Raw genomic sequence first — 24,307 nt, 5'->3', positions numbered from 1 at the left:
GTACACTGACTTTAACCAGATGAGGCTGGTGTCACGCTCTGTGCGCTGACGTTACACTGTCCCTCATTAGTGCTCCAGGTGGTCCTCCTCTGTCTGTGTTCTCTGTTTAATCTCTCAGTAATACCCCAGACACTGCAGAACATTTACTCAACTTCACCTAATCCTGAACATGTGCCAGCTAAATTTAGAGTTCTAAAAATAAATGTACTCTGGGGAACAAAAAAAGAGATCGATCAAAGGAAAAAAAAACATTTATAATGACTTTCTGACACTAACCATAACATGAGCCTGTACAATTTAGCACACTGGATTGTGTAAGATGTGTAAATGAAGCCATTCATTGTGTCGAGGCATTTACCTGGACTTAACTAAGAGTGCTTAAATAACAGCTGTTTAAGTGCCATCCTGTAAGGTTAATAATTCTTAACCCGGACTTTCTTCTATTGTATGTATCTCTATATAGACAACAATGTGACTAGAGACGTAAAAAGAGGAGAATTATTTATTTATTCATAATGTTACATACATAATATTACATAATATTATATGAGGATTCCTCAAGACTGATAAAGTGTTAACGCAAATTCCAGATCAGGTCTTCGACTTTTTTACTTACATCTACAATACATGCTTTATCTTTGTTAGGAATAATTTTGACACTCCTGTGACAGTACTTCGACAGAGGGTCACGATTAGCGGAAAATTAGTATATGGACGTCAGCTCGGACACATCACGTTATCAGGCATGAAAGAAGTGATACTACAGAATGACAGACTGGGAGCGCAGCCAACCAGAGAGCGAAAGAGTGTGAAACAATAATCATTGGCTAGTTAGAGTTGGGTATTATAATACAGTGAGAGAAGTGTTTTCTTGCAAAACACGTATTATTATTTCTTCTCTAAATTGGCTGAAAGTTACTGATAGATGGTCAGATTATTTTTTCATGTAATGGAAGCTGTTGTGCTGAAGAACCTTGCAGAGCTGAATAGAAGTCATTCTGCTTTCTAGAACAATCCCAAAAGGCAATGTGTACACTATTTATGCTCAGTCACATAGATTATACTAACACGTTCGTCCTTATTTGAGATTCTGCCATAGAAAACAGTGACTGATGAAAAGGTTTACATGCTTACATTAAGGCACTTAAAAATGTAATGAGAAAAGTGCAAAATGTGAGAATGACTTCTAAATGTATCATCGATTATTTGCAGTTATTTAAATACTTCTTAATCCAGATTTAAGATGACTAAATGGTATCTTAAAACATCTGAATACAATATAAGCATTTTATGAAAGAGGTGTGAGCTTTCTTTTCTATAGCCAGTTCACATGCTTCGAGACATGAGCTATAGCAGATATAGGTGCATACTGCCTCGGCAAACGCCAGTTACTTGTTCTATTTTTATGCCGTGTGACAAACTTTGCTCTTACTACATTGTAAGTTTAAAGTAGGCAATGCAAGAAGCACATTTCTGTCATCACCTCATTGCTGCTGGCCAGCAAACGCGTCGTTTTTCTGTGAGGTATAAAGCAACAGCACCACACTGTGGAGTCTCACCGTAAAGTAAAAGAAAATCACTTTTAAGTAGCATACTTCTGTCTGTGGTAACTCTCAAGGATCAGTCCCAGGCCTTTAAATCCTGAAGAAATGTATCTAAAGCACTCTTTGTTATCCAGCACCCTACAGCCATGATGACTTTCAGGCTCCAATCCAGCAGCCCTCTGGCCCCCTGTGAAGACATCAGAGTGACCACACTGCTGGCTCTAACCTTAGGGGCCACAAGAGCAGGAAGACTGAGGGCCACGCTGCTCACCACACCAGTTCCACTGGCAGCAAACAGACACACTGTCAGAGCACATGAGAGTGCTGATAAGGATGCACAGCGTGTCATGATCACCAAGCTGTCCTCTGACAGCCAATCGGAGAGCATCGGCAGAAGCGCTGATCCTATCAGGAGTACGTGGGCAGTCCAGCGATCTTCACTGAGCCATAAAAAACCAAAGGCAGACAGAGATGGGCCCAGTATCTCCCCTGCCCATTCTAGATCACTCTGGACCTGAGACAGAGCTTGGGGTAGAGGGATAATAGCCAGAAATGAAGAACTCGCAATGAGGAAAAAACCCACTGATGGAGCTCGGTGGTCCTGCAGAGAGATAGAGAGAAGATTGTACATATTCTTTTATATGATTGTGGAAAAAAAAGGCAATTTACCATTTTAACCTTTAAATGATAAACACAACTTACATATAGAACATCTCCTAATGACTAAATCCTGATACGGACTCATTTTATTCTACTTGTTAAGCTGTTTTTGCAAACACTAATCATTTCAATTTACTTTACACCTAAAACATTTTAGTGTATTTAAAAACATCTGCAGTCGACACTGTAGAAAAAAAAATCAACAATTACATATATATATAATCTGGATATTTATTTTTCTTGTACCTTTGTTGTCACTCAGTAAGGAACAAAGAGCAAATTTCTGTGTCCTATATCCTGAACACTTACATCTTGAACTTACTTCTGACTTAAAGGTCAAACTTGGAGTAGCTGAATATGATTTCTTTATCATACCCTGAACAGGTGAAGAGCAGCAGATAGAGCTGAGAGCAACAGAATGATGTGTGAAGACACAGGGATCAATTTGTGTACAATGTCCATCAATGCCCTGAGGAGTAGTAGATAAAATGTGGTGTTGGTAAACAGAAATATATATGATCTCTCTCTCTCACACACACACACACACACACACACACACACACACACACACACACACACACACACACACACACACACACACACACACAGAGAGAATGACATTTTTTACATAGAGATACACATTCAATGCCATATATGGATCTATATGGTCAATAACAATATTTAAATAAGCTGTGGCATGATTTTTACATTTATTTTCATTTTTAAATAATGGGCTTAAAGTGTGTCAAAAAAACATTCTCCCTCCACCTCCATTAGCCTGGACCATTGGCACAATACAGATTGGGTCCATGGCAGTTGGCACCACATTCTGAACTACCATCTGTTTGCCTCAGCAGCAATCAAGCAAAATTAGACCAGGCTTCGATTTTGCAGTTTTCAGCTCTTTAGTTTTGTGAGTATATGCACACTGCAGCATCGGCTATATGCTCTTGGCTGATGATCGAGGAAGTCGATGTGTTCTTCTAGGGTTGTAGGTCAGCCACATCATTATTTGAGGTGTTGTGCATCATTAGATGCTTTTCTGTTTACTACAGTTACAGAGTTGTTTTGAAGTTACTGTAAGCAGTTGGTCGGCTTGAAACAGTCTTAAAACTGTTTTTTGTTGATTTCTATCAAGCGCTGTTTACTGGATAAGTAAAGTCTAGAGACTGTGATTGCGAAAATAAGGAGATCAGCAATTACACAAACAATCAAACCAACTCATCTGACACCAATTATCACGTCTTGGTCGAATTGGCAACATATCACAGGCGCTTGTGAAATGGCGGAGAGTACAGAGTCAACCGACAGCAGGAAAACGTGTGCGTCCCAAGTCACCCAAAGCATAGAAGTACCACAGTGATGCATGAGCACACGAAGAGAAAACACAGTGGTGACACGGATGAAGGCGAAAAATCAGCACGTTAAGCAAAAACTCTATAATCCTCCTCATGTAAAAAAGGTACAGTTTAATGAAGTGCTATTGTGTAAACTCGTGACTCGCGAGCATCAATCAGCACAATCAGCTCGCTCGCGACATAGTGATGGATTGTTTTCAGTGTTTGTATATTTAATTTATGCATATATCATTTATTATACAAATTTAATTAATTATATATTCTAGACGCTTATCTCTTCACAAATGCTTTTGTATATTTGAAACAAAAATTGTCAAAACAATGTTGTATTTAATTTATATCGAATTTTTTGCAATTTGCAAAATGTCGATTTACAAAAATTGCTTTATCTTGCATGCACGAGTGAATTTGCACGGGTGAATTTTAGTGAAAATTAAAGATTGAACTCAATATATGGCTTTTGCATTTTTTAAAGTACACTTTTATACATAAAAAGCAAAACATCTGATTTAAAAAAAAAAAACTTTATCAATTTATTTTAACTTTGAAATTGATTCATCGAAAGAGAGAGAGAGAGAAAGGGGTGGGGGGGGGGGGGTTCAAATTAACCGATTTTTAAAACAATATTTAGTTGTAGCCTCAATATTAGTCTAGAATATTCTTTCCTCAATGTGATGGTTGATGCAAACATTAACCAAAGCTGGTCTGTAGATACACGATTTTATGCATCGTTCTGCTCCATATTACATGAAAGTGTAAGTGTAGAGGAGTGTGTGTGTGTGTGTGTGTGTGTGTGTGTGTGTGTGTGTGTGTGTGTGTGTGTGTGTGTGTGTGTGTACAGTATGTACAGTATGGATATAGCAGGCTGGAAGGTTACATTATTTTCTCTGTGAGCGTGTGTATTCTCTTCTTAGAACAAACCACAACATGGAAAAACTGTTTGGAGACACATTTTTAAAAATGAACAAAAAAACAACAACAAAAAAAACCCTGATAAATAAAGTGGAGAACATGTAAACTATTTGCAGGCTAGAAGTATACAGACATGAGCTTTTAGTGTGAGGATGTGTTCTGTCCTCTCACTACATCTTACACTGAAGGTACAGTAACTATGGTCAACTGGTTCTTTATGTATTAACGTTTAATAAAACACGTAATAAAATATCATTATGTTTTATGCCTAGCCACGACTTGTAATAAGTTATACAAAAAAGCAGTCAGTCCTCTACTTACGGATAATGGTTCAATCCCAAATGGCTTTCTGTAGTGTTCATAGTGAACTACATAGAGTACAGAAACACAGTTTCATCATTTTACATTTTTTAATAACTTCTATTAGAACTGTCATTTGTGTAAGCCATCACTCTAATACTACATTACACACTGTGCAGAAGAAGCAGAAATCGTGTGTGGGTTATACTGCCCTCTGTGGCGGGGAGTCACATTACACATTTGCTGGATCTTTACAAAATCTTTTTAACGAAACCAAAAACGAACATTAAAAGATTAAATTATACTTAAGGTTCTTTTTCGCATATCTGTATGACCAATTGAGGAGACTTTTACTTTAATTTCACTACATTTTAAAGTCAAATATCTTTATTACTTTATTACTCAACTACATTTTACAGAATCAGTCAGTTTTTTATTTTATTTTATGATCGGATAAAAACTCACACAAACACACAAGCACACATCAAGCCACCAATCAGAGTCGAGCTCGCTCTCTGTTTTAAACCTTTTTTTGATTGGCACTTTATTGGTTTCTACTTATCACCAACATAGAATAGGGAAGAAACTCCCTATGCTAATTTGCCTCAACAACCATGGTCTTATTTTTAGTTATTTGTGTGATTTTATTTAATTTTTTGAAGTAGTTGAAACTAAGGTTTTGTGCTCATGACAATTTTAATAGATACCAATCAGTGTTTGACTTATCACTCTATTAAGAGATTGGTGTGCTAAGAGTAACATTGGGGTCTTTACACATAAACAGAATTGATTAAGCAAGATTCATGTGGCAAAAATGATAAAACATTATAGCCGTAATAAATCATTGTACTTTAAATACTTAAGTACATTTGAAGGCAAATACTTTTGTACTTTTTCTTAAGTGAAAGTTTAAAGGGAGCACTTTTACTTTTACTGGAGTCATATTTTTCAGTGTGTATCTCTACTTAACTACTTGGTTTGTGTACTTTGTCCCTCACTGTATATATATACCCCTACAGGCATATATATACCTTGCCCATTTATCTGCCCAGACTTTTTCTTATGAATGACTTATGAAACTTGATTGAGGGCCATAGGCTAAAAGTAAATGTTCCATTATACCAAAATATACTATAATAAAATTAAAGTTACTATGCAGTTTTATTTTTTGTTCTCACAGTTTTTAATTTGAAACCTATAGAACAACATAGACATAGAAACAATCCCATTTATATTACAAAAGAGTTCAATGTCAAATACAGCTACTCAAGCTATAAGAAATACAGTCATATGTAATATTAGTGACCTCTAATGAGAGTCATGAAGCTAGTCCGTATTTTTAAATGTTTTAAAAAAATGTTGATGCAGCTGACTTGATGACAACTTTAGGATATTATGTAGATTAAAACTCTGCTCTATGTAGGTACTGCCAAAATTCTTGCAGTTAAAAAAAACAAAAAAAAAACGTTATGTTAAATATTAAATTAGAAATGAAGTTCTGTCATTGGGAATTTCTTCCCTCTTCTTTCTCTCATATATTACATGGTGGGCCAAGGGTCCTAGTTTGGGCATCTTTGGTTTAGAGGGTAGATTCAGGCACATACCATTCAAGTGTGCGATAATTGCCCAGTACCTGCTAAAAGCTTACTGGCATATATTTGTGAAGATTCAATACTATTGTAGAAATGCAGAGAGCTTTGTTAGACTAATTTGTTGACAGTGACCTCGTGCCCCTGATACCCTTTGGCTCTCTAAAAGAAAAAAGAAAAGTTATTGGAAGTTTCAAGTGTATAGACAGAATCTTTATTTGAACATTGAATATGCCACTGTTTTTCTTTACATATTGCTGAGTAACGTTGTATACACTGACATTTCGCACCGGCTCTAAAGTTTTCTTGTATCAGAGAAAATACAAGATTAACACAAACCATTTCCACAAACACTAACAACACAGGTTTTAGCAGAAAATCATGTCATGCACGTCCCTTGAAGAATGCGATTTATTAATAATTAATAAAGCATTAGATCTGTTCATGCAAGTTCATGCAATAATCACAAACACATTCTATTCTACATTTTAAGTTTATTTGAGCTACACAAATCCTTTAAAAAAAATGATTGACTACAGTGATATATTAAGCTCTAGGACAGGCTATAACTTTGTAGGGCTTGGCTTTTAGGACCACGCTGGCCACACCACGCAGGTCAGGCAGAGGCTCCTCAGTGCTGGCAGGAAGAAACTGAAAGTCCCGTAGCAGATAACCAGTAAAGAGAAACATCTCCATTTTAGCTACGGACTCCCCGAGGCATAGCCGAGCACCCCCACCAAACGGCATTAGAGCCCGAAGACATCGCCTGTCTCCCTCCAAAAAGCGCTCTGAAATAAAGAACATGCCCTATAACATTATAACAAGAACATTATTAACTCCTGATTTATGTATTTCTTAAGGTATGTCATATAATAGGAGAACATTTGTTAATTTACCTGGTTTGAAGTTGTATGGGTCAGGCCAAACCTCCGGATCATGATGAGCTCCGAATAAATTGGGTATAACGATGGTGTTTTTGGGGATAAAATATCCTGCAATGCTGAAGGAGAAATCACGCTTCATTAATGATCATTAAGACACCTGTGCAACACTGCAAGCATATGTACAGTATTTCTCAAATGTATTATACTGCTTAAGGCTAGAATTGAGTTTCATGCTATGAGGCACAGGTGTCATATTAAGTCCTAGTTCTTTAGTCTTAAAAACTATAAAATCCCACTGCACCTATTGCCCTGTTAACAGTTCTTTTTAAATGCTGCTTTATGAAACATGTGGACACCTGACTGATCAGGTTACTGTAGTTCTTCAACTCCAGCCTTGGCAAATTATGGCTTTATGGACAGTGACAGTGTAATGCTGTCATGTTTGGGCTAAATCCCATAGTTTCAGTGAGATTTTAAAGTGACAGCAACAGCGACAGCGACAGCGACATACACATACAATTATGAATTATGTGTGAAAACAGTTTGGGGAAATATGCTGGTCAGGTTTCCACCTACTTTAGGCCATGTAGTGTATGTAAGTAAAGTGAGTTATCCTGTTTATTATTGCCTATATATAATACATAGTCTTGTCCACCCAAGTGCAACAAATAGTCTACTTATTTGTTACTATCTATCAGTATCTTTTTATGAGTGTTTGCACACATTTTAGTTGAGCATTCAATAATTTTTCTATGCATATATGTGACAAGAAAAAGCATGCAATAACAGGCAAAACAAAGTATCCCAAGACTGCATTGCTACTACTATGCCACTGTGACATTCTCTAATGAAAATCATATACTTCATCGGTATTTAAATCCTCAGTCAGTGTGTTCTGATGGTTTGTATATCCGCTGCAGTTACCTGCTGTCCCTTATGGCTCTGTGTGGTACAGCAAGTGGAGCCACAGGTCTCAGTCTCAGCACCTCATTAATTACTGCACACAGATAGGGCAGCCTATGTCTGTCGCTGTAGCGAGGATACTGACCCTTCAGTACGCTTTTAAGCTCCTCGAACACTCTAGTCTGTACCTTTAGTAAAAATCAAAAGCAAACTGAAAGAATAAGAGAAAAGGCACAGACAGCAGTATGTAGAGAATGATTTCTGTTTTTGCATATTAGACCTCACTGATCACTGGGATAAAGGGAATAATTTAACTGGGAAATATAAGAATAGCAATAATTTAAACCCTGTAGGTGCCATGGAGTGAAAAAAATTCTTCCAGTCTTTTGTATCATAACCTCTGGCCTGTGTAAAAGGAAAGCAATGGTCCAGTTGAGCCAAGCAGCAGTTGTCTCTGTTCCCCCTATGAGCAAATCCACTGTAGTCATATGTATATGGCGGTCTGTCAAAGCCTGTAGGATGGGAAATGGACAGAAAAAGGACAAACTTGAAATATTAGGAAATACACATCAAAGTCCCTGAAAAACTGATCTTTAACGTTGCCTATTTTTTAAATCTAATGTTCAGATAAACTCAATATATTACAATATTCACTGAGAACAATGTGACTCTGACAATGGATTAACATGTTGACAAGTGAAAATTATAATACAGATGCATTTTCCAAGAAAAGTATGTGCTTACTAAGTGAGATTATATAAAAGCAATGACAATTCCACTATGCACAATGCAAGCTCCATTAAGGTATGGTTTACATGGCTGGGAGTGGAAGAGCTTAACCCTATTGAAAACATTTGGGATGAATTAGAATGCTGAGTGCCATTGTATGCACTCTGGACTTATTTCTTCGACTGTTGAAGAATGTTTATGAACAGCTGGTTAACTCGGACTAATGAAGTGACAGTCAGTAAATGACGATGTCATGCTGATATCCTGTAATATAATATTTATTACTTTATACTTGCTTACCATCTTGGGTTCTCTTCCTTCTGGTGATTGAAGGAACTGAAGAAGGGGTGCAGCAAAGTCTTTACTATCTTTCTTTTGCTGGGTACATAAATAAGATGTAAGAATATGATATTCACTGCATGGTCTGCATTTTTTATTTATTTTTTTATTTATTTACCTTGAGCTCATCTAAGTGGCCTCCAATGAGCTCATCTCTTTTAGCTACCTCTCTCATTAAACGAGTGAAGGGAGCATTTGGCAACTTCTAGAAGAATTGAATTGTGAAAAAGGTTAGAATAAAAGCAGACCGCATAGGGGGAAAAACAACATTAATGTATTTTAAGATTCCCTGAGCAATTGTGTGTTACTCTGAGCAGAGGGAATGAATCCAGAGCTGAGATACATGGTGATCCCCACAGGGACACGATCTTATTCAGGCAGCTGTGCATCTCCTGAAGATGTACTGAGCTCTTCTCATACTAAGGAGAAGAAAAAAACTGATGGATTAAGACTGATATTTACGGTATTTGGCAGACGCCCTTATCCAGAGCGACTTACAACTGGCAGCTCAGTGTTGGTGGTATTTGAACCTGTGACCTTTCGATCCAAAGTCCAATGCCTCTACCACTGATCTACCACCTCCCTCATTTAGGCTGTAGTTAAATTTTAATATGTAAGTGTGTGTTATAGGATGATAGGCCATGCAATGAGACTAACTGATTTTCCAAACGCCAGCATTGTAATGATATTGCTGGTTGCTACAGTGAAGTCTTCAGACAGGTCCACAGGTTTGTTATTATAGTCCAGTAAAACCTGATAAAGAGAGAAAAATTGCATTTATTGACTTGCATGACTGTCTACAACTACAACCAGGGCCTTATTTTTTACAAATCGTATTAAAGTGTGTGTGTGTATATATATATATATATATATTATATATATATATATATATATATATATATATATATATATATATATATATATATATATATATATATATATATATATATAAATAAATTTTATATTATATTTTTATTATTATTATTATTATTATTATTATTATTACAGTTTTTTTTATTATATATATTTTTTTACATAATTTGGTGAATTTTATGTAATTTAAACAGGGGTATGGATATCATATCGAACATAAGAAGATCACAAAGATCATATTGTACTCTATTGTACTCTAATATCTAAAGGTAATGAAAGCCACACAAACCCAGTTGCATTCTGTACCTGTCTGAGGTTCAACATTTGCTTTTCTATCAGACAGTGAAGAGACTCAGCAACACAACGCTGCAAAGCACCGTGGGCAATGCGTCTGTGGGACTTCCACTCCTCGCTGTAATCCCCAAGAGAGATGGAGAAGCCCCCACCTGACACTTTATCAGCTGATAGAAGAGTGGATAAAGACATAGACAGTATAGAAGGAGCATGTTTGTATACAGTTTAGCAGAGAATATAGTAAATGTATAGTATATTCATTTAAACATGGAGTATATAAAACATTACCTGTGTATGAATGTGGCCTTCCTGCAAAGTCTGACCATTTTTTGATCAGAGCCTCACGAATTAATTCACTACTGTTTAGAAACACCATAGCTACACAAAAGATAAAAAAATAATTATAACCATCGGATTTTGGATTGCTCCAGGTAATATGGCTTAAAAGATTAAATGATAAAAGTAAGGAATTGTTATTTACTGGTGCTTCCACAGCTGAGACGGTAGATATTCCCATATTGACGAGCAAGTCTAGTCAGGTATATGGGCAAATGATCCTGGCTAAGCTCAAACATGTTTCCCAGGAAGGGAAGAGGCGTAGGTCCAGGGAGTGAGTTAGCAAGGGAACGAGGGAAAAGCAGGGAGAGGCAATGCAGAGGTTTAGATATAGTGGCTAGAGAAAAGAAAGATAAAATACTGTTGGTGCTGGTCATATGATCAAAAATGTAATGCAGTTTGACCTCTTGATATCAAGCACTTTTATTTGTGTGTCTTTTTTATGGTACTCATTCTCTGGGCTGATGGTAAATTGATCGAACAGTATAAGAAAAAGTCAGTGAAATAAAGAGTCATGGAGTTGGATACTGATGTGTAAAAAAAAACCCTACAAATTAAACTATTTATTTACTTGGACATGACAGTAAATAAATGTACTGATGCAAAACAAAATGAAATCATGAAGGATATATTAAATGCAACTTCAAGGTTTATTACATCTAATGCATTAATCAATATACTGTAAGGCTGCTTTTTTGTAATGAGTCAGATTTACTGGGTCTAAACATTAAAAAACAAAATGAACTATGGCCTACAGAAAAACTGAATCATTTTATAACCTTAACTTGACTCTCTGAGAGCTGACTTGAATTAGTTTTTTAATCAATTGAGTTTGCACTTCTTTCCTATGTCAGAGAGCACATATAAGATGTTTATACACTGGCTTACTGTAAATGCGATGCTTAACAAAACTTCATTTTCCATTTTTTCCCTTTTTAATTTATTCAAGTGCCCCTGAATGCTATAGTTTCACCCTGTTTTACCTTTCTTACAGTCCTGTAACACCAAACATACATGACCTGCAAAATCTACTTGCACTTAACCAAAGAATGTCCTTACCTTTAGATTGAACACTTCTTTTGACATCTTCATTACTTTGTAAAGTGCATTGCCTTACAAGAAGACAGACTAACACCAAGAGAAGAAACAGCAATGCAGCTGCTCCTACAGTTACTGCTATTGAATACATGGAGTGACGTCTTCACGTCTTTGTGTCTGCAGTCTAAAATAACTCTGCTCATTTATTCATTTCTTTCACTTCTTTTATACCAATCAGGAAGTTCTGTCCATCCCATTTTAAATCAAGGAGAGGTAAATATTGGTTTAACCTTCAGCTCAGTGTCGCACAAAGTAAAGATGAATGTGACATGTGGATAATTATATTTATTGCTTCATCTGAAACCTAGTAAGCAAAACGCTAAATGATGCATATTACAGTGCACACAAATTTAGTAATTGCTAAGTATGAATGAATAGTAGAGTGCAAAAAGAGTACACTCTGTTTTTGTGCATATTCGTGTATAATATTAACTGCCAAAAATCTTCACCTTGATTCATTACCCCAGGAGGTCCTGGCAAAAAAATAAATTAAGTGATTTATATGAAATCAAAACAGTTATTCAGCAGATATTCATCATTACTACAGTGCTGCATAGTATTCAGTCGGAAAAGGTGAATCAAAGGTGCGCATTGTGGATGTGGAATACTGTTTGTGGCCAAACCAAAAAATGAGTTCAAAATCGTGGCTGTTAATCCAAACTGGCCAAAGTGGCATTTTACTAAACTGCTACGTAGAAAAATGGCTTCATTGTTCAGCTGAGTGAACACATAGGGCCTCTGTGAGTATTTCACCCCCCAGTCATTCATGCTGTACTTTTGAACTATTATATATATATATATATATATATATATATATATATATATATATATATATATATATATATATATATATATATATATATATATATATATATATATATATATATGACTTTATAATAATGTACTACCAATAAAGTACATTTACTATAAATAGTATTACAGCATAAACTAAACTCTTTGTATTTATCTAAAACACTTTACTATTGACACAGCAGAAAAACTTACAGTTGAAGGATAAGGGTCTTGCTCAAGGACCATGGGAGTTTTGATTACTTTTTTTATGACCTTCTACTCTGTAACTCTAAACCCTAACCTATAAAGCACAACTTCCTTCAACTACAGTCTACAATCTTGTATGTATGTATGTATGTATGTATGTATGTATGTATGTATGTATGTATGTATGTATTTATTTATTTATATACATATTTATTTATTTATTTGTATTTATATTTATATATGTTAGTATTGGACAAAAAAAAAATACTTTCACAATCAAAATTTTCTGATATTTGCAATTTATTTCAACAAAACCTCTTTATAAAAATTGGGACAGAAGAGAATGTTAGTGTATAACCTTTACATCCAACAAAATGTAACAGTGCATTCATTTCAGTAGCGGTGCAAGTGTAACAAACTCAAAATATTTTGATAAGCGCCTAGTCCTTATAATATACAGTAATATGAAAGTAGATATTGTGACATATATATGTATCCTGGAGAAATACCTAATTCAAACAAAATGTTTAAAAAATTTAAATGTTCAATAGATGATTGACTATTTATATAAAATTTGATTTGTCTTTATCACAGAATTTGGCACAGTAACTGTAAAAAAAAAAAAAAAAGGTGGCTATGTATTGTCTAAATGTATGTACAGTGTGTGGGTAGAATGTGAAGGTTGTACAGTGTATCTGCGTGGAGCGGCTTTTCACTACATGTTCTAGGTTTGGGAGTTCGGGGTCACGTGGCTCGGTGAGGCAGGACGCAGCTTCATCTCGGTAAATGGGAGGGAGATGTCCTTGCCTTTCCAATCAATCCATACTACTCCCTGATAAATACACACAATACACAGTAAATTCACAGACGATTTCTTTAACCCTAAATATAGCTCACACAATGCAGTAGCAATTATTTACCCTGTCCTTTGAAAAGGTTGCATAGACACCATTAAGATTGGCTTTGTAGCAGTTCTTATACCACCAGCCTCCCATGTACTTCTTTGCACAATTGGTACTATTATTGCTGGGTCCCTTGTCTATTGTTGAGAAAGGACAACCATTGTGGTATCTCAACGAATCCCCTGCAACCAAATGCAAACACAATTACACTACATGTAAAATACACTTTTATGTGTGTATTTCATTGTCAGCACTCTTTTTACCAGCTGTGCCAGAGTATCCAGACACTTCTATAGTGTAATGATCCACCTCCGGCCCCACAGAGAAGTTGGAGTAATGAGCGTAAGCCGTGTCATTTCTTAAACGCAAATCGATGCGGAGGCTCATTGGTTCGATGCTAGTCAGAGCATGAAGGATGTCGTTTCCTGAAATTGGACAACCATGGTTAGAAGAGCTAAGAGACGATCATACAACATAAGCCCTAGGAACTTACCAAGCCAAAACTCTGCACTCATCTCTCCAAAGCCCTTGCTATAATCTTTCCATTCCCTGAAGAAATCAGTAGATCCATCAACTCTCCTCTGGAATACCTAGTAAATAAGTTTCTTTTAATAAACTTTTATATTTGAAACATACAAGATGGTGAGGAAGAAATATTATTCTTAAACAAAGCATTAAATCTGCATAGTCAAACCTACTGTCCAGCCTCCTCCATCAGTCTCCATATCACAGTAGACCCGCACTGCTGTTCCACCTTTACCCTCAGGGTAAATCTCAGCCTCTCCTGACTTTTTTATGCCATTCAGCAGCACCTGGGAGCATTCAGCTGGGTATAGGTAAGGCAGTTGAGCTGTAAATGGAAAAGAAGAGGTTAGACACTGTGGCAGAAGAGCTATAAACCCAAAGTTTAGAGAAAACATCCAATCAGCTGACCTGTTGTGAATAAAGAGGAAACAACACTGATGTAGTGGCCCTCACTTTCTCCATCTACTTTTAAAGTGTAGTGAGAAGATGCCACCAGGCCAGTTATTTCATATTGGGACACAGTTGGGTTAAGGATCACCTCCTGTTCAGGTAAGGAATTAAAGTTTAATATAATTTGATTACATTACAGGAACGACATTACTAGGAAAAACGAGCAAAAATGTGATCAGCTACTTCAATTGGAAAAAATAAATAAAAATACATATAAGGCATGCTGCGGCACGGGTTCGATTCTCGGTCAGAAAACCAACCCCAGCCATTAGTCTTGCACAAGCCAGTGCACTCTTAGTGCCGGTCCCAAGCCCGGATAAATGGGGAGGGTTGCGTTAGGAAGGGCATCCAGCGTAAAAACATGTGCCAAATCAAACATACGGATCATGAATACAGATGATGGCGACCCCTAACGGGAGAAGCCGAAAGAAATGAAAAGGCATGAATAAAAGACTTGCAGTATATTGTTTGTACACATGGTCAAAAAATCTGTGCGCACCTGGTTATCACACCCATATGTGACCCAAACCTTAAACCAAAGGGGGAAGCACAGAATTGATGATGAGAGCTTGGTGTGCTCTAGCACTACAGTTTCCCCCTCTGTATTTAAGAGTATGAGCATGACAATGCCCTTGTGTACAATGTGAGGTCCATTAAAACATAATTTGCCAAAGTTGTTGTGCAAGAACTTGAGTGGGCCACACAAATCCCACTGAATAACTTTGTAATGAACTGGAACACGGACCTCTTCACCTCACTAATGCTCTTGTGGTTGAATGGTTAATTCACCACAGCTTCACTATACAACCTGGTGAATAGACTTCCCGGAAGCATATGGTGACTAAATCTAGAATGCTTTAAAAGCACATAGTGGTGTGTTGGTCAAGTATCCGCTTGGCTATACATACCTTAACCTCTTCTCCAAACTGGTATGTAAGTCTATAGCTTCTGAAAGATAAATGAGTTGTCTTCCATGAAATCAAAGCTGAATTCCAGGTGACTTGACTGGGTGTCACTACCTGGAGCTTTACTCCTGGAAAACATTCAATTACATGGTATCTCACAATTCTGGCAAGTAAAACGCTGGGGATGGAAGACAGTAATTTCAAAGCAATTTAAAGTAAAGGAAGTATTTTTTTATACAGTTTCCCTACTTAGTACATATAATTCATGCCTTAAATATATATATTAGGGGTGTAAAGGTACACAAAATTCCCAGTTCGGTACGTACCTGTAAATCATGGTTCCGTTTAATTTTTTTTTCAGTTAGGGGGAAGAAATGCAAAACATAAAATTGCTTGTCATTTTTTATTACCAGTTTATTATTATTAACATTTGTGAACATCAACAGTTTACATTTTTAAAACAGTTTTAAATAAAATGCCTGCTTGGTTAAATAAGACATAAAATAATATTTGATGAAAATAAAATATATAAAAGTAAAATCAAATTAATGAATCAAATGAATGCAATAGATTTTTTTTATTGATTAAATTGAGTAATCGATTAAATTGGCACAAATTAATTAATTAAATAAAAGTAAATAAATGTAAAAATGTAATGAAATAGTTAAAATTTGTTAGACCCTATTTGGTTGATACAGATGCGTTGGCAGGAAGTGACTGTGATTCACGCATGCACAAAACAAAATCTGAGTTTTACAACACATTACAAATTGTATTTCAGCGCAATACAAATCATATTTCTGGTACAGAGTGAGTAGCCACAGTGGCACTGTGCTAAATCTAGTTTCTTTCTTTACGTCCCTGACATTGTTGTGTATGTTTTAAATTTTATTAATAATAACAAAAGTGACACTGAGCTAAAGTACAAGTCACTAAACAAACTTCCGGTCCACCGCGTAATACGTTTGTAAAGGAACACACACATATAATAATATTATTGATGATGATTAATGATTTTGCTGTTCTGACATACCACTTTTTGTTGTAAAGGTTGTGGAAACAGAACTACTCTGGAGACTGTGGTGTTGGCTCATGATTTTAACTGTATAGAGGGTAGATCTGTGTAGACCTCTCAGCTGGTGCTCCACAGAAGTTCCCGACAGCATCACAGTCACTGTCACATTAGGAGCTTGAATTTCACAACAAATTAGATAAGGATTAAAAACAACATATTATAGCTCATCATCCGACAGCTAAAAACACTAAAGATTAATTGGTCTTACATCTTGTGGATCCATATATGAGGATATAATGATCGACTTTAGCTTGAGCAGGCTTCCATACCAACAGTGCTTTACTGTCTGTGACATTCACCGCCTGAAGTTCAGTGGGGGAATCAGGCACTAGAAAGAGAAACAGATTATTACAAATGACCTCCTAACACTAGCGTGCAAGTTCTTGACATATTGTATACCTGTAACAACTGAGACTGTTGTCGCTTCACTCTCTACTGTTCCCATAACTGATCTGACACTAATGTCATACTGGGAACCAACAGAGAGCTTGGAAATAAGAACATGGGACAACTGGGAGTCAACAGACATGGACCCTGAGACACCTGAAAAGTAAAAGTATACTCCATGTCACAAATCATATCCAAGCATTTATAACCAGGGCATGCAGTAAATGTTATAGCCCTCTATAGTACCGTTTGCAGAATTTGTGTATGTCACTTTGAATCCTGTTACTGTACTTTTAGGTTTGGTCCAAGACAAGGTGAGCGATGTTTCTGTTATGTTGCTGATTTGGAGTTCTGTCGGTGGTTCGGGTCCTGGGAAAGGATATGGGAAAGCAGGCTGAAGATCTTTACAATTCATGGGAGAAATATAAGGTGCTTTTCATTTTAAAGCATGCATGACATTTATTTGGTACTGATTCTAAAAAAGTTATTCATTAATTAACAGTTTTTATTAGGGTGACTCTGGATCATGAAATATATTTACATATACACTGATTTTTGTAGTTATTTTTATTATTATACAGTAATAAAAAATATGAAATATTATATATTTAATGTACCATTTTATAGCATTTAAATAACTGTACAGATTCATATAAACGTATAAAGGAAACATACAATCCAGGTATTAATTGTAAATGTCTAATTTCCAACTGCTCGTCCTCTTAGAGGTTTGCATCAGCTAGCAAATGTCAGTCAAATCAAAGATCAGAGGTTGTTGACTGTTTACATTTACATGAATTGATTCTCTTACCATCTGATTGACATTTATGTACAGTACAGACCAAAAGTTTGGACACACCTTCTCATTCAAAGAGTTTTCTTTATTTTCATGACTATGAAAATTGTAGATTCACACTGAAGGCATCAAAACTATGAATTAACACATGTGGAATTTTATACATAACAAAAAAGTGTGAAACAACTGAAAATATGTCATATTGTAGGTTCTTCAAAGTAGCCACCTTTTGCTTAGATTACTGCTTTGCACACTCTTGGCATTCTCTTGATGCCTACTTTGAAGAACCTACAATATGACATATTTTCAGTTCACTTTTTTGTTATGTATATAATTCCACATGTGTTAATTCATAGTTTTGATGCCTTCAGTGTGACTCTACAATTTTCATAGTCATGAAAATAAAGAAAACTCTTTGAATGAGAAGGTGTGTCCAAACTTTTGGTCTGTACTGTATATATAATATATATAAACTTTTGGTCTGTACTGTATATATAATATATATACACTTTTGGTCTGTACTGTATATATAATATATATACACTTTTGGTCTGTACTGTATATATAATATATATATAAACTTTTGGTCTGTACTGTATATATAATATATATACACTTTTGGTCTGTACTGTATATATAATATATATACAGTACAGACCAAAAGTTTGGACACACTTTTGGTCTGTACTGTATATTGCTGCACTTAATATATTTTAGGTTCAATTTCTCTGTCAATTCTATAAATGATAGTGTTAAAGACCCTACAGTACAATGTTAGACTCAGATTAATAATGAATTATAAAAATAATGATTCCATTGTTTGTACAAAAAACTTTGCAGATGAACAATCATTAAAACACACTATTTTCAAGTCAGTTGAAGAGATGTTTACATTCAGTAGCATGTATTGCCTTAATTTCTATGCAGAAGTGAAAGTATGATTATTTACCCGTGGAGACAAACAAACGGTGAACTTTGGATCGTACATGAGGACCGGAGCCAATCAAGGACACAGAGTATCTTTTCTGTGGTCGGAGATTCTTAAAATGATAGCAGCGAGCACCCCCAGCAAGAATCTGTGACAACTTCTCTGCACCCTTTTTATCAGCTTTTCCAGTGTATCCTTTCGAAGAGGTTCTGTTTGGACTATATAACTCATCAGCTTTAATATCACCTTCTTGACTTTTCTCAGCTTCCTCTGCATCATCCTCATCACTTCTTCCTGGCAAAACTTCCCTCCTTGTTACTGTGAAAGTACTAAATAATCCTTGAGGAGCTTCCCATGTGATAACAAACCCTGTGGCAGTTATGTTCTGAACCTTAACTGGTCCAATATCTATGAATTTATTTGTCCTGTTAACATGAGCTTTAGAAATTGTGATATTTTTCAAATCGCTGTTTGCTTTAGTCTTTCTAGATCCATCTTCTTTGAGACTGTGGTGAAAACTCTTGTCTTTGTCACTGGCGTTAGTTGCATTTACAGCTTTCTCTTCTATTCCCTGTGTGACATCTGTTGTCTCATCACCTTGCAGAAACTTCTTGCCTTTCTGGCTGGGAATTTTTTCACTTACATCGTCCACTTTTCCCTTTTGAGGTGTTCCTTTTCTAATAAGTGTGCCGTTACCCTTGTGAAGCTTTTTGCCCTTTTCAATAAAAGTAGACACAATCAGATGTTTGACCACTTTTTTCTTTTCGTCTGTCACGTCATTAAAAACTTTTGTCTCATTGTTTTGAAGCAACTTTTTGTCCTTCTCAATGGACATTGTTACTCTGTGCGATTCATTAATTGTATCATTGCCCTGGTGTGGCTTACTCTCCTTTTCAGGAATTGCGGTTATGTTTACATGTTTCTGCTCTGGTTTTTTCCCCTGTATAATCTTAACTTTTGTCTCATTTCCTGGCTTTAACGTCTTCCTTTTCTCACTGGAAGCTGTAACATTTCTCATTCCAGAGGTTTTTTCTTTAGTCTGGTTCTTTCTGTCTTGTTCAGTAAAATTTGTTACATTCAGATGCTTGTCCATTTTTGTCTTTCCTGATGATGCATCTTGAAGAGGTGTGACATTGACCTGGTTTAGTTTCTTGTCCTTTTCGGTGGAAGTGGTCACATGTACATGTGTTTCCCTCTTTTTGTTTCCAAGTATTGCTTTTCTGTTACTCTCACCCTCCTCAGGCAACTTCTTGTCTTTGTTGATAGCAGCTGTAACATTCAGAAAACTGTCTGTTGTTCTTTTTTCTGATGATCTGTCATTAGGTAGGGTATTGCTTATATGCAACTTTTTGTCTTTTTCAGTGGCCACAATAGAAAGTTTTTCCACTTTCCCTTTAATCGATCCTTCTTTTGGTTGTGTGCTATTGCCCTGGCTTGGCTTTTTCTCATTTTCAATAGAAGATGTAACATTTGAGTGTTTTTCCACCATTTTCTTTTCAGATAATCCTTCTTTAAAAACTGTCACACTTTCCTTGTGTGGCTTTTTGTCTTTCTCAGTTGATATTGTTACACCGGGATGCTTCTTTAAAATGTTCTTTTCGTGGCCTTTGTGTTGTATTTTATCCCTTCCTTTTAACTCTTCTGATGCATTTGAATGCTTTTCCAACTTTTGAATCACAGATGTTCCACCTTTAAGAACCTTCATATCACTGTCCTGCGGTGGGTTTTTTTCATTTTCAGTAGAAGTCACAGTAGACGAAGCCAACTTCTCTTTATCTGAAGTTGTTTGAACATGTACATTAGTTAACTGTTCAGTGCCTTTTGATAATGTGATCAAAACCTTTAACAGTCCAGTAGATTTCTTCTCAGTGCTTGGAGTCACATTATGATTCAGAGGCAAATCTTTGCTTAGTGAAATCTTTTCTATGGTTGCTGGACCTCTTGGTTGATCTTGATGCTTTTGCTTTTCCTCTTTGTCCTTTGTATTTATTATTGTTTCATTTACCTTTAATTGTACTTGGGATGATGCCACTGGCTTGACATCAGAAGATCCCTTGATAGCACCTGTAAAAATTAACAAAAATAGCCAAAAGAATTTGCCATTGAAATTGTATTAGTTGTTAAAATCTAAACACCTTTTCAATAGTCATGTGTCTCACCTTTGCTGCAGTCAGTGCCAGTGAAACCAGCCTTACACACACATTTTCCGTTGACACACTTTCCATTCTTGTTGCAGTTATTTGGGCACGGTACTCCAGAACAGAGGGTGCCTATACACATAGGCAAACATTCTGTGGTTTGAAAGCAGCAGATTTATTCAAACATCAATATAATAGCAGTCTCCACTTAATTCACCAATAAATGAACCTTCATCCCAAGCACTTCACGAGGATCACAGGGGATTTTACTCAATTCCTATATATTTCCTGTAGAACAGCACATTGCTACTAATCAGCTTGTGTTTCATGCAGTTTCCTGTGTTTCTAGTTAGTTCTTTGGTCAGAATTAAAATCGTTTCTATTTCCAATCATTCCATTTTCATACTAAAGTGAGATTCTCAAACATTTTCTTAGCACAAACACCATTATATTATGTAATATTAATAATAATAAAAATAATAAAAAAAAAAATAATAATAAACCACTCTTACATTTCTTCATGCTGTGAACTAATAGGCCATAACATAATGTTTATCAGTAGGAAAGTGTAATTCTGATGAAATTGGTATATTTGACACTGTCACACTAAAACAGTCCAATACATTTAAGAATATAATATAAATAATACATGTCAAGAGCGTATTTATCTCCCTCATCACCCATTTTTAAGAACTGTGCTGCTTTTCCACTAGGAAAATGTGGACAAATCAAACAGCCATAACATTAAAACTACTGACAGGTGAAGTGAGTTCATATGATGAAGGCTTAGAGCTGTTTTAATAGTACAATCAGTCCATTATTGTGTACTGTGCTTGCACAATGACCACCAGATAAGTGGTATTATTTTGCACAGGAATATGTTTCTGCACTTATTCTGTTAAAAACTGTCAATGGACGCAAGGGATTTAAGACATCTTACACTTTTTCTTCAGTGCTGACATTTCCTTTTCCAAGATCTCTACTCGGTCTTTTAGTGCAGCCATCTCAGTCTCACAGCCTCCTGTGCAAGAGCCTGTCACAAGACTGATGTGGTGCGTCATTATTAGAGGGGAACCTGGCTTCAGACTCAGCTCTGTGTCCTGCCCTTTGCTGCTGTTGACTGTGTCTTTCTGAGCCTCTTTCTGAATGCAGCCATCAGCGATGACAACTTTGATGGGCATGCTTGAGGAAGGCTTGTCTTTCGAACTCTTCTTAATGCTAGAAGTTGCAGGAGGCAGTGTGGTAGAGAACAGGATCTGACCAACATTACTGATTTTTGGGGCAGGAGAAATGGTTGGTGGTTTTTGCTTGATATTCAGTGTAGTGATAGAATGAGGTGCTGTTTTTGTGAAATTTTTTCTCTCGCCGACTGAGGCTTGAAGAGTAGAGAAAGGTGATAGTAAGGAGAGGAAAGCCACAAAGATGAGCATAATGACTGGAGACACAGAGGAGTAACCACTACAGGTTTATACAGATTTGAAAGAATTAAATCCTGGAACTGGTTGAGATATTATTGGACAAATCTGTATTACCTAAAAAACACAAAGAAACCATTAAACACACAAACAAGGGGAAAAAAATAAAAAATAATAATAATGTATGTATATATATATATATATATATATATATATATATATACACAAATTTATATATATATATATATATATATATATATATATATATATATATATATATATATATATATATATATATATATATATATATATATATATAAAGAGATGGCTTGTCCCTTTTTAATCTTTGGGAATATTTCCATGTGCAAGTTCTATCTTCTACATTTAACTCCCTATAAAATATAAAGACAATATATGGGTGTTTAACATGCTCCAACAAAACCTACTAAGTTTATAAATGTTATATTACCAGGTTATCCATAAATAATACACCATGTTTTGTCAAGTAGGTTGTCACCAGTTTACTTTGAGCAAGTAGAATAAAACACAGGAAAGTAATTAGATGAATGTCTGGCAGACACAATGTATTATACATTTTCATTAATAAATTCATTCATTCATTCATTCATTGTATATGTTAAAAAAAAAAAAAATCATTTAATCCATTAAGCAAAACAACATTAATGCATCATCACCTTTAAGTGTTTATAAGCAACAGTATTCTAATGAAAACTCACCTAAGCTGCTGATTTAAGCTGCTATTGACTGACTTCATCCATCAGATTTGAGAACCTCCAATGGACTGACTGAAGAAGCTAGAAGGGAGAAAGATTGCACAAAGTACACTGCTACCTAAGGAGGGAGGTAACCAAAACTATGTACTTTAAACTAACATCCATATTTCCCCGCCTCTCTGCTGATTTACGGTTAATATGTAACTTGTTCTGCTTTGTTTACCTAGAATGAGGAAACTGTACATTTCTAAAGTATATATTATATATTACATATATTCTAAAGTTTTATAAGAAGGAAATGGTTATAATATGGCATTTATAAGTGGTCTTTAGTATTTGTGGAAGGTCACATTGAATACATGGCTGTTCATTCTTCTGTGGGATACATGATGTAAATTTAAATGATGCAGATATTAAACACAGCAAATGAACATGCATTCAAGCAAATATCCATACTGGCAAATAACATTTTTAATATAAATCTCATCTCACTCTTGCTATAAAAGACATGCAGAGTAAACCCCCACCCCCACCCTCATCTCTTGCATGCAAAAGTGTTACAGTTTTCACCTTTCCTCTGGAATATAAAGAGGGCTTGTCACTACCCCCAGCTGCATCATGATGGGTGGTCTGTTCGCAATAATATTCCTACCCGAACCTACTTCACCGGATGCTACTTTCAACCCACATTAGTGTCTCAGTGTGCCTGAGCTGACCTTTAGCTTTTTCAGTGAGGCAAATGCAAGAGCTTGATGTGGTATTAATTTTATTATAAAATTTGAGATCTACATTGATTTACATTTGGCAGACGCCTTTACCCAGAGCGACTTACAACTGAGCAGGGAAGGCTTAAGGGCCTTGCTTAAGGGCCCTGGAGTGACAGCTTGGTGGTGGTGGGATTTGAACTTGTTCCCTTCTGATTCAAAGTCCAACACCTAAACCACTGAGCTACCACCTCCCATGAGCTTGTTTCACTGCTGATGAAATATCGACATACTCTGTTCTTCAAAACAGAGGGTAGAAAAATTTTAATGTAAAAAACATTTTATTTTTTAAGTGTTTATGTACACATGTATGTATAAATGTATGTATGTATAAAAATGTTCCCTTTTAATTGCTCTTATTTCAGCAAAAAGCTCAAATACTTCTCCAAGTTACAATATTTGTGGAGGCCATTTTGATCGCATGCCAACAGTCACATAAAAAAAGTCATATAAAAAGATTCCTTTCTTCT

General features: G+C 35.8%; 3 protein-coding genes across 3 annotated transcripts; all 3 read right to left on the bottom strand.

The window, feature by feature from the left end:
- Positions 1-493: 493 nt before the first annotated feature.
- LOC310733352 (transmembrane protein 276-like) lies at positions 494-4,971 on the bottom strand. Its single transcript, XM_083554571.1, has 3 exons — positions 4,796-4,971; positions 2,580-2,673; positions 494-2,145 (listed from the first exon to the last, which is right to left on the bottom strand). The coding sequence occupies exons 1-3, from the start codon at positions 4,834-4,836 to the stop codon at positions 1,621-1,623; spliced, it is 660 nt and encodes a 219-aa protein (XP_083410697.1). The 5' UTR covers positions 4,837-4,971; the 3' UTR covers positions 494-1,620.
- Positions 4,972-6,581: 1,610 nt separating this feature from the next.
- On the bottom strand, positions 6,582-11,934 carry cyp21a2 (cytochrome P450, family 21, subfamily A, polypeptide 2). Its single transcript, XM_083553748.1, has 12 exons — positions 11,781-11,934; positions 10,867-11,058; positions 10,674-10,763; positions 10,398-10,552; positions 9,876-9,971; positions 9,527-9,637; positions 9,337-9,423; positions 9,180-9,257; positions 8,549-8,662; positions 8,172-8,338; positions 7,260-7,363; positions 6,582-7,151 (listed from the first exon to the last, which is right to left on the bottom strand). Exons 1-12 carry the CDS (start codon positions 11,908-11,910, stop codon positions 6,910-6,912), a joined length of 1,566 nt encoding a protein of 521 aa, XP_083409874.1. The 5' UTR covers positions 11,911-11,934; the 3' UTR covers positions 6,582-6,909.
- A 1,166-nt stretch (positions 11,935-13,100) lies between these two features.
- On the bottom strand, positions 13,101-23,165 carry tnxba (tenascin XBa). The gene is made up of 15 exons (XM_083548621.1): positions 23,077-23,165; positions 21,865-22,456; positions 20,946-21,056; positions 18,808-20,850; positions 17,309-17,431; positions 17,075-17,218; positions 16,884-17,003; positions 16,634-16,789; positions 15,604-15,728; positions 14,654-14,786; positions 14,419-14,570; positions 14,214-14,310; positions 13,984-14,145; positions 13,739-13,902; positions 13,101-13,650 (listed from the first exon to the last, which is right to left on the bottom strand). Exons 2-15 carry the CDS (start codon positions 22,352-22,354, stop codon positions 13,543-13,545), a joined length of 4,128 nt encoding a protein of 1,375 aa, XP_083404747.1. The 5' UTR covers positions 22,355-22,456; positions 23,077-23,165; the 3' UTR covers positions 13,101-13,542.
- Positions 23,166-24,307: the final 1,142 nt, after the last annotated feature.

The sequence above is a fragment of the Silurus aristotelis genome, assembly GCF_946808225.1.
Source record: "Silurus aristotelis genome assembly, chromosome: 1".
Taxonomy (NCBI): Eukaryota; Metazoa; Chordata; class Actinopteri; order Siluriformes; family Siluridae; genus Silurus; species Silurus aristotelis.
Note: the sequence above shows the minus strand (reverse complement) of the source record. Positions and strands in the feature narration are given on the sequence as shown.